Source organism: Crocodylus porosus, unplaced genomic scaffold (assembly GCF_001723895.1).
Source record: "Crocodylus porosus isolate Cpor-Errol unplaced genomic scaffold, CroPor_comp1, whole genome shotgun sequence".
Lineage (NCBI taxonomy): Eukaryota > Metazoa > Chordata > Crocodylia > Crocodylidae > Crocodylus > Crocodylus porosus.
Window position 1 is genome coordinate 59,967,825 of NW_017728943.1, and position 15,248 is coordinate 59,983,072.

Genomic DNA, 15,248 nt, shown 5'->3' on the forward strand with positions numbered 1-15,248 from the left:
CTGCCGAGCCTATAAGGGTGCTGCAGGTTTTTCCTCCCAAGGTGGAGAACCTTGCATTTTTTGGTGTTAAACACCATGAGGTTCTTGTCTGCCCAACAATAATTGAATTGTTATGGGAAAATAATTAATTAAATATAGGTCATGGGGTCATATGAATACTTGATACAAACATCTGCATAGACGGAGTTAATTATAAAAGTAATTACTGGAGGGACCCAAAAGGGCTGGCTCCTGCAATTGCACCTAACTGGTTGCTAAGGGAGCTGTGTGAGTTCATCACTTTCTCTTTTTTTGTTAATAGATACCAGCAAGTTATCCATAGACTGTTCTGAGGTACCTTTCTGCATAGAGCCGTATGCACACTAGACAAGATCTAGTGGCCTTGGACTAACCAGTTCTCTAGGTAGGCGTCAGGAAAGCAACGTGTAAGAATAAACAGTGCATTGTAAACAATGCGACAGATCAAGGAGGAGGCTGAAGGAACATGTTCCTTGGCAACAGGGCTGGCTTAGTAGTGATTCGATTGAGGTTTGTGCAAGTTGTACAGCCTGCATGCAGAACTAGTCAAAACTGTTCAAGGTGGGCAGGTTTTACACATAAGTAACTCGAAAATATCTGTATCAGTTTCAGTTCCAGTGGGAAATATGGGGCTGTTAGAATATTCATGGCAATAGTAAGGAAAGAAAAAAAATAGATTTTCAAAAGCATGAAGAGAGAAACTGTTCAGATAGCCTGCGGATGTAGGCACTGTTTGAAAGGTAAAAAAAAAAAAAAGCCTCATGGTTTTGTGGTCAGCTTTTACATATATGCTGCAAAGCTTTTGACCTGATTTGCATACACAGGGACAATTCAACAGAAATTTTAGATTTTGTTTGTTATGTTTTTATGAAAGTTTGGACAGACATGACCCTCTGACACACTAGTGCGGTGGTCTCCAAAGTGGGGTGCGCAAGACGATCCCAGGGGGTGTGTGAAGAAAATATTAGAACTTGTATTTTTATTTTTTATCTAAAAAATAAGAAAGAAATTAAGCTTTACTAATATTTTAATATACAGACTGACAATGGCGCCCTCACTCAGTCCATATGTTGGATGGTCACGTGTCGCATATGGTATATGAGGTATCCTGAGGGAAGAAGAGTTCGTTCGCTTTCAGCGTATTGCGACGTATTGCAGTTTACGTGTGCCCGGTTAAGTGGATTTACAGATTATATTATCAGTTTTAACTAAACTAACCCTCACAAAATGGACAAGTGGCTTAAAAAGATTCCTGCGAAGAAACCGTGAATTGAAGAAAATACTAATAATGCGAGCACAAGCAAACAACTAGAAAATGGCAGAGCTGACACTTTTCCTACTCCTAGTACGAGCTCTTCGTCACCCACATTGCGAGGTAAAAAAAATGATGATTTAATTTCTATTTTTTGTGTATGTTTTATAATGTACATAATATATTAGTATAGTAGTACATGTATATAATTTATAAATAAATACACATATATTGGGGGTGCGTGCTTAAAAATTTTTTACTGATAGGGGTGTGCGATCAAAAAAGTTTGGAGACCACTGCACTAGTGCATCTGCTGCATCTGGTAAGAGCAATCTACCAGCCACCCTAAGGAGTGCAATGTTCTGGACAGTGTTCAAAAAGCCAACTCTGGAAGCAAATGATCTGGCCAACTACTGCCCCATGTCTAATTTAGCATTCATGAATAAATGATTGAGAAATGGGAAAAGATATTTCCAATAACACCCAACTTCTGCCAACATCCTAGACTCTATATGGTCAGATTTCCAGCTAGAATATAGTACTGGACGTACTGGTGACCAATCTTCTATAAGCTATTTATTGCAATTAACTTTCATAATTTGTCTTCTACAAATGTATAAAGTGAAATTAAACGGAACAGTAAAACTCTTTTTTTGCATTATATCACTTTACTTGGTGCTTACTTATCCATAATGTCTGGGATTGAAGATTGTTTTTCTTAAAAAAAAAACAACACTTCAGTTCCAGACGGCTTGGCTAATTAATCTTACTATTATATTTATAAAGAGCCAGAACTGCTCAAGTTTCTGAAGTAAACCTTACTCCACAGTTACCTTATCGTGTTCCAAAACAAATATTCAGTATGTTACATCTAAGCCTGTTAAGTGCAATACAAGAGATAAGGCACCAATGAATATACCTCTTCCTCACCACTTCCCAGAAAAGATTAAACTAAGGTTGTGTATATAATACTGGTACCAAATTGACAACATAAACACACACGTACCATTATATATAGGGAAAAATATTTCCAAAACCCCCTGTATTTTTTTTAAACCTCAGTATACAGTAACTATGTCTAAATGAACCATCTCAACTTTCAAAATGATAGTATTTAGTATAGGTTTTGCATTAAAAAACAAATGCCACAATAGCATCGCTTTCTACAGTATATAAGCATATGCAAATTACAATATTTTCTTATTGAACATGTACCTTTAACTGGATGAACATTAGAGATACAGCACTTCTGTGAAAAAAGAGTAATGTATTCACTAATATAAACCAGTTAATAAAGCTACATCTTCTATTTTTTAAAGAATAAATTTTCAATACCGTAAAACCCCAAAGCAGAACAAATAGTCACATTATACAATTATCCATATATAAAAGTGTTTAAAGGGATAAAAGGATTGGTTCAGTTTTCGTAAGCTGATTTGGTGTAACGATCAATGGATGGACTACCAGCAATTTCAACAGAAGCTAGATCAAACTCTAATGTAGTAGCACATAGTCAGAGACTGAGTTAAGGGTTTTATATGTTGGGGACTGATAATGGGCCAAACTTTTAAACTGACAATAAAATGATAATGCATACTCTCAAATTAGAAGGCTGGGTATTTAATGCCCTAATAGGGAACACTTTGCTTGAAAAACTAATCAGGATAGACAGACGTTTCAGTTCCAGTTGGCAGTGTTAGCAACATTGCTGCCAACACTTCTTGAAAAAAGACATAAACTGAGAACCTAAATCAATTACGACATAGCACTATATCATTTTCTCAACCATCTCTTCATTTGGTAGAATGGTAAGTTCCCTGAAAGGAATGTTTCTCAAGATATTACAGAGGACTGGTTTATGGTGAACAATTCTGGATATTTTCTTTATTACATTATATACGGATGTGGTATTACTGTACCCTGATATTTTTCAAGCCTCTGTGATCAACCTTTCCACCTCAACAGGAAAATTCAGAGATGTAATGTCTTCTTCAAAACTGCATCAGATTCTGTTTCTGTCTGAAACTCTGAAAAAGACGACCTATGCAGAACCAGAACATCCATATTTGGGGGGATTCTTCACTTTCAAAACTTATTTTAACTCCAAATGTGGAGGAGAGGGAGGAAACTTTAAATTTCTCCTGAAATTAAATTTTAAACAAATCTGTTTATATAAACTTGTTTCATTCCAATTTTGATATTTAAAGCGCAATTATAAAAAAACCCCAAAAAGTAATTTAAAAATGAATGAATCTGAACATTGTTTATACTGTATCAAAACCCCTTCAACTTTTTTTCAAAACAAGATATGATTGAAATTGACATGTTCCTGCAGCAAAAATGTTCTACTGGACAATCAATTGGTCACTGAGCAGTGTACTCATTGAGTGTGGCCAGATGAGTGCGGATGTTTGTTACCCCAAGGACAAGTATCAGTGGCACACCTTGTACTGCTGCTGGTTGTCCCTGGGGAATGCCCATGCCACGTGTGCTCTCGTACGTGGCAGGTGACCCTGTGTGGGGTGGGGTAGGGGAGGCTAGGGCCAGCAACTGTGCTAGCCCCAGCAAGCTTACCTGAGGTCCTGGGGGCCTTCCAGGCCTGCAGCTGTGGCAGGAAGCCTGGCCAGTAGCTAGAGTGTGGGTCTGGCTGGCCAGGCTGTAGTTGTGGCCAAAGTCCACTGCCACCACTTGTGGCAACCCGCTTTTTCTTGGCATGGGTTTTTTGACCCCAGAATCTCCCAGGGTCAAAAACCCTCCTCTGCACTGCAAAGTAGCAATGCAGGGAATGTCTGTGCTCAGATTAGGTAGCATGCCTAGCATTGTGCAGTTTCTGTCCCTTATTCAGAATGATCAGATTATAGCTATAGATCTTCAGCCTCTCTATTTGTATTATCAGTTGTATCAATTTATTTACTTTTTACATCCATAATTTCATAGAAAGATTCTTGTTCCCCTTAGTCAGTCAGTCAGTTGAGAAGAAAGGCAAAGATCAGATAATTCAAGGGGATAGTCTCACATAAAATTGTTTGTTGTTTTTTATTAATTTACACAGAAGATAACCTTCTGCTACACAGAAGTTAATTACCTACCTTTGAAAACCAACCGGAATTCAGATATTATGCAGAACAGGTTTTCTGTTGTTTTTTTAATAACCTGAATAGGATATCTTCAAGGAAAAGTGATGTGGTATAGGAAGTGGAGTAGGGTGATACGTCTTCTTTGCACTTCTTTAACTAGTTCCATCTTGATAGCAGTCCATTGAGTGGGCAGCTCCCTCTCCCGCTTCCTCCCCATGTGGGCTGCCCAGTCAGGCTTCGGTGACCTAAGGACTACTGGCTCCCTTGAAGGAGCCAGCATTTTATTTTCAGTAAGTTCTTTGTTTGTTTTTTGTTTGTTTTGTCCTCAGATTTCGTGGGCAATGGTGGATTTTGCAAAATTGCAATTTCAGCAAACTACCTGTTTGTATGGTCATGGCAAACTAGCCATGAGTCAAGTGTTTGTCACATACATGGTACTCTTCCCTTCAAAATAAAACTTACTGCTCACTTATGAATCAACTTTCTATTAATGTATTAGTGTATCACTGAATTTTTCTCTGCATAGTTACAAGATCATGTGATGAACTTGCTTGATATTGTACACTATTGATTTCTTGTACAAATGGCAGGTGAACAACATTCTAGATTGATTGATTGAATGGCTTGCTTTTAATAGAAAGAATCTGACATACAAGATCAGTTGTATTAGTACAGAAGGCGATTATATGCAATTATAGGGCTCAATTTATCAAATTTACCCATTGTATGTTGAGGGATAATCTGATTTATAGGGACAAAAACAAAAACATGTTACAAATTGATTTCAAGCTGTGTTTCTTTTCAGATTTCAGTACTACAGTTTAAGAGAGATACTAGTACAGGGCCTGGTAGCAGTGTCCAATTATTGTGCTTCAGTCAAAAGTAATAGCAGTACTCCTGAAAGTAAGGAGTGTGCTGGCAAGTAGCATGTGCAGGGTTCCTCTCAGATCTGGGCCAAAACACCTCTTCATGAAAGTAGCATGACCCTGAGTCCTGTCATGAGACTCCCTCCTAAGCCAAATGATAAGTTTCTTGAAACTAATGGTGTTTGGAAAAATGGGGACTCCACCAAAACCCTCCAGTTACCATTTCACTTGTGCAAACATTAATCCGATACATTCAGCAGTTTGTCCAATGATACAAACCTGCGTTCACAAAATATTAATAGTATGCATGGGTGCCTCAATTAAATAACATCTGTTCCACTAATTTGGGATGACTGAGAAATGTCTTGCAAACTTTAGCCCTGATTCTGTGTGGGTGAACTTCTGTGTCCATGGAAAGTCTTATTTTTGATGGTTTGCAAGATTGTGGAATTACCCCCCAAAATTTGGATATAGTTCCCTCCTCTCCTTCCCACCCCAAAAAAATCTAACGAGATGAAACAGGTAAAATGCTTAGAACCAGTGGACTCCTTTATGCTGAGCTTTGAACCAGCTCTAAAACAATCTGACAAGATGGTGGTTAGGGACAAGGCAAAGTATATAGAAAACTGCAAGGCTGGTAGATTCTGTAGGAGTGGGTAGGAGAAGGTTGCCCAATACTTCCCCTTGTTTACTGTTGCTTATCATTTGGCCAAATGTGTCAGAAAAAAATGTTCTGGTTATGGGCAAAACCTCATTTTTGGAAATGTTTTTTTTTTTTCCAAATTCTTATTGCTGTTTAGTGCCCCCAGGATTTGGGACAGAAATAAATTTGACAGGGGGATTGTACAGGTGCAATCTTGTTTGTTTTAATCACAATTAAAAATAGTTGTAAACATAGTACTCATGGAAGTAAGTACTCACCCAGGCACAGTGGTGGTAAGTCTTTCTCTGAAAACTAGAAGCTCTGAATTTTAGGAGAACTTAAGCTTTTGAAATATCTTCAAATAAATTAATTTGAGACTTGCTATAGTTTGGCAGCTAAATTCTCTGAACAGTCAGTCTTTAATAGGCATGCTCTGTTCCCTCTGTTCCTTCATGAGGACAAGACTGTGCATATGACATTCCTATGTCATTTTGTGTGTGTGTAATGTCATATGCACAGTCTATGTAATATACCATTTGACATTTATAAAACTAATATAACAGATCTGCCCATATCAGATCCTCTTTTGGTTCTAGGAAGTCCATTGAGTCTCTCGTAGTTCAACTAAAGCTGCCAGGGCTGAGGCAGGACTTTTTCCACAGTTACTCCTCGCACAGGCCAGGGCCATTGTTCATAGGAACTGAGAACAGGGAAAGTGTACCTCTCTCTCTTTTTTTCTTCCTCTCTCTCTGTTGATGTCCATGAAATGAAAAAGACAGATCTCTTCAAATAGAGCGGTGGAAAGGAACTCAAAGGGGAAGCCAGACGGTTATGGAAAGGGGGTTCGGATAACAGGGTCAATGTCGGGGATAGAGCAGAAGATAGAGTAGGAGCATTAGCAAGTAGGGGAAGTGGTAGCGGGGGAGAAGATGGGGGCGAAAGCTAGGTGTAGAAGCGTACAAGGACAGGTCACTCCCCTGATAAATCTTAAGAAGTGCCTATTGTAGAGTTGTGGAAACTACTGCAAGAGTCCCTCCATCCCTCTCTTCAGAGGTGGGGAACACATGGCTACACTCCTAGGCTCTGCTCCTGCAGACATGCACTTGTGTAGGACTTAAATTTTACACTAGAGGCAAGATGTTTGTAGGGTGGTATCTGCTATGGGACCAACTGTGTAGTGCTACAACAGCCTGCAGCAGGAGTAACTGTGCCAAAAGTCCTGCCTCTGCCTTAGCAACTGTCAAGAGACTCACTAGCTTCCCTACAACTGAAGAAAACTTGACATGAGCAGTTACATTAGTTTGTCAAACATCAGCAATGGGGTAGGTCTAACCAAAGCTATTAACCTAAGAAATCCCTGCCTCCTGTTATTTCCAGACTACTGCAGCAACAGCATCAATTTTTTACACTCCTTAGAAGCTTAAAAAAAAATCGTAGTTGTTTTCTCTTAGAAGCCATCCTAGCAATGGAAACAAACCACAGAAAAGCTGGAAAAAAACAAGCCCCCTCCTTGGAAATATCGCTATTTTCTAACAAAACCTGGCCTTCGCCCAACAATTTCTAGGAGGCTCAGCTGCTGTTGCCAGATGAGCAGCGTTTGGGAAGCCTGCCCGTTTGGGGCGTGGGAAGGAAGCCTGCTTTGGGTGCAAAAGCTGGGGGGAAGCTGCTTTTCGCCCTGGCACAAAAGAAGGCTAAACTTCTTTTAGTTTAGGGGGTCCGAGTTGCAAAGCAGGGGTGGGAAATTAAAACGACGAGGCCGGGAGCAGGAGCGTCGGCGGAATCCAAGGCGCGACGCGCCCAGCTCGCACATGCCTCCCGGAGGGGAGAGGAAGGGGGCGGGGCGTTGGAACGCCGGCCCAACCGCCGCGGGGCAGCCGTTGGGCTCTAACGGCGCTGGCCAACCGCTGCCCCCCGCCAGGCTTCGCGGGGCGGAGCCACGCGCTGCTCCTCAGCCCCGCAGCGCTGCCTCCCCTCCCGTTCGCCGCCCGCGGTAGCGCCGGGCTCTGCCTGTCAGCGTGGTGGCTCCTGCGCGCGCGCCGCTTGGGCCGGCCCACCTGGAAGATCATGGCGATTGATGGTAAGTAGGCCAATAACGGGCTCCCCCGCCGCCGAGGTTGTGCCAGGGACGGGCGGTGAAGGCGGGTGCAATGGCCGGGCGGGGGGCGCGCAGGGCCGGGGGCGGGGGTACTCGGTTCGGCCCGGCCCCGGGGGCATTTGCTCTGTTGCCCTCCCCACTCCCGCCCCTGTCACCGAAGCGGGACTTGCCGTGAGGGGGTGCACCTGTTGGTCCTGCTGGAGTCCCCCCCACCCCCGACCGCGGGGCTGAGGCGGGGAGCTGGCGCAGGCGGGTCCCCTGCCCTGCCTGGCCCCGGCAGAGGAGGGAGCGGGGCAGCTGCTCTCTGAGGAGCTCGGCATCGCTGCTGTGCTGGCGTTCCCACCCACCCGCCAGGCCCTGGTGCCCCTGCCTGAATGCAGCTCGGAGGCTGAGAGCTGGAGGGAGAGGAGTCATGGGTCAGCTTCCAGCCCCAACCCCCACCTTTACATCTTAAGCCCCTTCTGAGTAACAGAAGGGAGCCCACCTTTCCACAAGTCCGTTTAAAACTATCCCCCGGGACTTGGGCCCCTGTTTCCAATGTGGTGCCATGAAACTGATCTTGAAAATAAATAAATCTGCCTGGATACAAATAGTTGGCGGTGCCCCAGACTTGACTGTGTGGAGCCTGTGCATCCTCACCATAGTTGCAAGAAACTTGTTATATCTGAAAAGATTGCCCTTTGAACTCTAAAGGCGGTTGTTGTTGGGGTTTTTTGTTTTGTTTTGTTTTGTTTTTGGCAGGAAGAGGAGGGTTGCTACTACTTAAAACGCTATATGCCTACACGCATGCTATGGAAATTTTCAAGTGTTCCTGGTTTTGAGTCTCACTGTTCAGTAGAGCTCAGCTCTCATTTAGGGATTTGTAGGAAGTGGCCTAAGCGCTTTTGAAAATCTGGCCCATCGTTTACATGCGAGAGAGAGACACAGACGCACACACTCTAGTCGTGGAGCTGAGATGCTAAGTATTGATTTAATTCTCTTCCGGTAGGTTGGAGTGGAAATGAATTGTTCTAAAGCCAGCGTGGCAGCTGTACTGTGTGGCATTGAAATTAATTGTCCTTTGCTCTTAGACATTTAAGTTCCTGTAAACTGTGGCATGGAGAAGTACAGGTGTTATTGTAAAGCAAAGCCCCTATATTAAGAGTTGTTGCGAGCAAGGCCAGTGAAATAAGTTTTGGTCCGTGAAAATATTTACAGCTCCTTTTCTCAATATGGTAATTTCTTTGTTATTAACAAACCCAAATTTATTTGAAAAAGCATTCCTCCTGTTGAAATTAGCTCTTGTACTGCCATTATAAAACCTGCTCATATGACTCCTTAAAGCAGTGGTTCCCAATCTGTGATACAAGTACTACCACTGGTACACAGCCTCTCAGTGGTATGCGTTAATAGACTTATTATAATTACTTTATATGACATAAATTTGCTGGTGGTACTTATGGTTGTATTGTTTTAAGTTGGTGGTGCACAGTCTGTTAGGGTTTGGAAACTGCTGCCTTAAAATAATCATACGAAGTGGTTATGGGGAGAGTAGACGTCATTAAAAAGTTTTAGCAACTTAGAAAAATGTTGGGTGGATAATATGGGTTTGGCATATGCAACCTTAAAAATAGGAAATGACAGAGGGCAACTAAATAGGAAAGATGCTGGCTTGCATGAGTCTAAAACATTGCTTTTGACAACCATGCTTGTATTTTTTTCTCTCTGTCTACAAAATGAGTAGCATGTCAAGTGCAAGGTACACTATGGATGATTTATACAAGGGAGGTGGTGTTCAGTGTTGCTACCAACCATAAAGAAGTTAAATTGAACTCATAAAAATTGTAGGCCCCACCAGAATTGGAGGGATAATAAACACAGGTGAGGGTAGTATCACACTGAAAAGTAATCAAGAGATTAAGATTGTGGGCTTAGAAAATTGAAAGCAAACTGGAACACTCAATTCCTCTGCAGTGCCCATTGAAAGTAACATGTATGAACACTGCTCTGTGAATATATTGCAACTACTTCGCTGCAAGTTGCGGGACTATGGCTCTGTGATTGCAGGCAGAGTGTTCAGACTGGGAGATCCCAGGAAACATTAATCTCTTCAGATTCACAGTGCAAGTTAATTTGTTCTTCATACATAGTGGCATTAATTTCAATTCTACACCCTTTGCCTCTTAAACCAAGGGTGAACTGGGGGTCTGGCTGAGGAGCCAGTGCTAGTAAGTCTCCAGCTGTGCTGCATGAAAGATGAACAGGATGGTACAGAGATCATAATGAATGAAGGCTTTACAGTCTGAGAAGATGGATTTGAATATCTTTGTAAATTCTCTGCCTTTGTGAGGTCCCTGGGCTACACTTCTCATCTGTTCCCTGAAGGTATACATTTGTTTCCTCAAGCAGTTAGGAATTCATCAGTTCGGACTTGCTGAGTTTCTGATTATATGCTCCTTATTGTGGGTTTCACTTTGAGGAGGGAGATTAGTTCAGTATTGATTGTGGTGTATGGTATAAAATTGTAACTAGGAGGTAAATAGTATACATGCATGTATTGGGGGAATCACTGCTTAGAAGCTAGAAAGTTTGAGAAATATCTTTTGTAGAAAAATGGGTAGTAAATTTTGTAGACAATGCAGTTTTCACTTGTAGACAGAAAGAAAGGGCTTGAGGAATAATATGGCTTTTTCCTTAGCTTCGGCAAGATTACACTTGGAATATCTTGTCCAGTTTTGATCCTGTATAATCTAGGAAGGATAAAAGTAAAGCTAGGACAAGAGCAAAAAAAAAAATATGAGGAAGTGCTTTGGGGGTAAATACATGTAGTGAAATTTAGAGAGGACTTTGGAGAGAGAAACGTTACAGCTTATGCATGACTATCGTTTCAACAGTATAGATGAAAGTGTTAGGAAGAGGCTAAATATCCTTAAAGCAAGGAATGAACAGTTTGGTCAATAGGAAAGTGTTCTTAATGGTAAAGAGCGATTTAGTAATGACCTAGATTGCTAGTAGGTAGGTAGATATTTGAGGGCAGGATAGTGATATTTAGCTACCCTGAGGTGTTGGATTTTTTTAAAGACTTCTGACATTGCTGTGAAACCAGCGGTTTGAGTGCTTGGGTCTATCTCGGGTGTTTAAATCTTATAGGATTAGCTAATAAGGTGGTACAAAAAAATAAACCGGGAGCAGCTATTGTACATTAGTGACAGTGCTCATGCAGTTTCTTAAGTATTATAATAGGTTATTTGCAGAACTCCCTCTTCTGCCAAAATCTTTGTAGATACAGTCTAAGTAGAACGATGAAGTGCTTAGTTCTGTGATATGTGATGGGTTAGTTGGGTTGTTGAAATAGAGTCAAACATTAGGATCAGAAAAGACTGTGAAGCAGAGGTTTTCACAGATTGGAAAGAGTTTGACATAGTTGCTATGATTCAAAAGCTGGATGAGAAGAACTGCATTGTTTAGAAAGCTATAAGGTTTCTAAAACTGCAAAACAAATGCTAGCAAATCCTGAAAAATATAGTGATGTACTGCATCCAAAAAGACTGTATTAAGTGCAAAGTCAGCAAGGGAAGGGAATGCCACATTGAATGCTGCTTGAACAATCTTAAATTAGCTTGCTTGCACATATATGTTAGGATACAGTCTTAAATCATGTTGTTATATCTTATTTTCCTAATAGGGCCTCATCCTTATTCAGTGCACACGGTGGATAGTGCTCACTGTTTGGAGAGTGGCATATTAATTTTTTATCCTTTCCATTCTGTGTATGATCCCATACATTATTTAAGATACAGTATCCAAACTGTGCACTGTGCATTATTAATTTTATCATTGGCTTTTCTGTCATGCTGTCATTGTAACATTTTAGGGACAGGTTTTTGCAGGTACTTGGACACTTGAAAATCCCACTAGGTGCCTAAGTTCTACTGAGATCAGAATAGTACGTCCATCTGTAGGTGGCCTAAGTATTTTTTTAAAAAACCCAATCTTTAGTTCTTTAAAAAATGTAAACAAGTTTGAGAACATCCCTGGTTTGAACTAGTGGTAGTATCCCCATTTTACATATTGATAAATGGGAAACTAGATTAAGACCAGAAGTGTTATTTGTATCGTATACCAAATCTGAGAAAATGAAGTCTGTCTGTCCAAAGAGGAATTATTACTGGTCTCAGTTAAGAGTTATGATTGTTTGGGACTTTTCAAAATCATACCCCAAGTCTCTCCTAATTACAGAAAATTGGATTCCATGTGTTCATTTTGTTTCTTTGGAATCATTGAAAACTGTTTGAAAAAATAATTGCCATTAAAAACAAACAAAACTATTCCAATATGTACTAAGAATAATAAAATCCTGGCACCTCTCGATGTGCTTTCACATAAAGATGGTGATTTAGTGATGTTAAGTAGCTGAACACGCATACCCACTAATTCAGATATTTTTTCCCTCATTATTCCTGTTTTCCCTCCTTTTACATGCATTAATGCAGAAAGCCTTTGAAAATTATGTAAATTTCTACTTATTACAAAAGGAAACAAGTAGTACTTTTCTCCATATGTGGAAACATATCTTAGAGCAGATCTGTCCAGCTGGTGGGCTCCCACCTAGCTGCTGTTCTTCCTCCCCATTTGCTCCTATTCCAGCAGCTGGGAAGGTGTTGGAGTGCCTGAGCTGCACCTGCAGCAAATGGAGCTAGGCTGCCCGCAAGGCAGGTGGTAGTGTATGCAGCTGTGATGGGGAATACTATGGCTTCTTATACATGATCAGTAAGGCTACTCCCAAACACTGAAATTTCAGCATGTTGGAGCAGACTTGATTAATTTGTGCCAGGGCCAGATGACTTTGACACTCCTGTCTTAAAGCTAAAATAAAGTGCTGATACTATTTTGTAATGCAAGTTGTAGTTATCACAGAAAGGCTATATCATTATGGAATCTTGAATAGAAAGAAAAATGGGACATATGACCATGAACAAGACAGGAGAGACAGTCTACCAGATCATTTGTTTTTATGATATGCTTTGGGAAACTTATGGTAAGTGTCATGAATGATTTCTTGTGTTTCATTGTACTGATATGGTATGTGTGGTGTCACTGGAAAGTAACTGTTATCCTGTATCCATTTATATTACTATCATCACTGTAGATATTATATTATACTGTTTATACATATTAGGGGTGTTCAACCCTGGCACAGGGGCCAGCTCCAGCCCACAGCACCTTATCCACCCTGTGGGTTTCTCATGGTTCTGTAGGATTCCTTGCAGAATATGGCCCTGTGGGCTCTTGGATCCAGTGGACAGGGTGGAACAGGGCCTGGCAGAGGCCTGGAACCCAATGTTGGCATGTGGGGCTGGGCAGAGGTCCTGGGCTCCCAAGCCCAGTATGTGGGGGCTGGCAGAGGCAGTGTGGTCTGAATTCAGGTGTATGGGTCTGATCCAGCTCATAGACTGGCCTCACACTACTCATTTAGCCTGTGGAGCCAAAAGGTTGAGTACCACTGCTATCTTATAATATTGGATATGGTTTAACCAGGGAAAGGGACTGGGAAGAACAGCTAAATCTGTCTTGCTACTATGACTTTAGGGCAAGAAGATTTACCTTTCCCGGACATAGACAGAAGAGGCTGGAACCTGGAGCACTGTCTACCTATAATGGGAAAATCAATTTCTGCATAGCAAAAGCACCTGAGAGGCCCATCCAGTCAAATGAATACCACACACGTCAGCAGACCAGAGCATTCTAGAGAGTTGTTGTGACTGGGGGCTGGGCTAGGCTGGTTGGAAGGAGTTTTGCAGTTAGTTGTGAGCTAGGAAGTGTCAGGGAGACCCCAGTGGTCAGGCTGGCAGAAATTGTCAGAAAGGCTGGTTTCTGGTGATGCTGGCAAGACTCTCAGGAAGGCTGAGGTGTAGCTAGATGAGAGAATAAGGACCTTCTCTTGGTTCATCTTTTGATCTCCAAATCTATTGTTAGTTTTGCTTGTGTAGTCCTTCTGTTTGGGTAATAAACCTTTTTGTTGCTTGCCTCTGGAGAGAGTGATTACTAGGCGAGTGATATTCCAGACTAGCCTTTTCCATGGGAAGGAACATGTAAAAATGATTTCATACCTCAGTGGGGTGGCCACCTGCAGCTGGCAGAGATTCCCTCCCTGCCACTACAGGGACTGGTATAGGGGTAGTGGAGCTGAGATTTGTTGGGGTAGGGAGCTATCCCAGGGCAACCTCAGTCTGTTCTTTGGGGCAAGTTACAGCATAATGGGGAGAAACTTGGGGCTCTGGGGCTTTCTGCAGTCAGGTTTGTGACAGATAGTCCATCAGATTAATCTATTATGGTGTGCACTTTGGGACACTTATGCTAAGTCATTCGGGGTCTTTCTGTTGTTGTTGTATTCAGTGGAAGTTTTGGCATTTACTTCAGTGAAAGAAGGATCAAATCCAACTGACTATTAGTTCAGACCTAGTTAAGGATTACCTGGAGGGCTTAGATGTGTCCAAGTTGGCGGGCCCGGATGACCTTCATCCGTGGGTGCTGAGGGAATTGGCTGGTGTCATTACGGAGCCATTGGCATGGTTGTTCAAGGACTCCTGGTGCTTGGGCCAAGTCCCTGAGGACTGGAAAAGGGCCAATGTGGTCCCTATTTTCAAGGAAGGGAAGAAGGAAGAACCTGGCAAATACAGGCCAGTCAGCCTCACTTCTATCTGGGGAAGGTCTTTGAAAAAATTATCAAGGGCCACATTTGTGAGAGCCCTGCAGGGGACGTGATGTTGAGGGGTAACCAGCATGGGTTCGTGCAAGGCCAGTCCTACCTGACTAACCTGGTCTCTTTCTATGACCAGGTAACAAAGAGCTTAGATGGGAAGGAGGAAGTCGATGTTATCTTCTTGGACTTCCAGAAGGCCTTTGATGCAGTGTCCCACCCAATTCTGGTGGGCAAGCTGAGGGACTGCGGCAGTGACGAATGTACGGTCACATGGGTGGCAAACGGGATCCAGGGGCACACCCAGAGGGTGGTGGTGGACGAGTCGATGTCGACCTGGGATGGTGTGGGCAGCGGAGTCCCCCAGGGCTCGGTCTTTGGGCCGGTGCTCTTCAACATCTTCATTAGCGACCTGGATGAGGGTGTGGAGAGCACCCCGTTCAAGTTTTCTGATGGCACCAAGCTGTGGGGTAAAGTGAATATACCGGCAGGCAGACCTGGGTAGGTTATAGAAGTGGGCGGATCTGAACAGGATGCGGTTCAACAAGGACAAGTGCAGGGTGCTGCACCTGGGGAGAGGGAACCAGCATTATGGTTATAGGTTAGGGGCTGACCCTC

The 15,248-nt window shown here is 42.4% G+C and overlaps 1 protein-coding gene across 1 annotated transcript in view; it reads left to right on the plus strand.

The window, feature by feature from the left end:
• The first annotated feature begins 7,826 nt into the window (after positions 1-7,826).
• SYT14 (synaptotagmin 14) overlaps positions 7,827-15,248 on the plus strand; it is a 147,874-nt gene continuing 140,452 nt past the window's right edge. Inside the window, exon 1 of the mRNA XM_019549433.1 lies at positions 7,827-7,933. Coding sequence (XP_019404978.1) covers positions 7,921-7,933 — 13 coding nt within the window. The 5' untranslated portion in view covers positions 7,827-7,920. The remainder of the gene's footprint in view (positions 7,934-15,248) is intronic.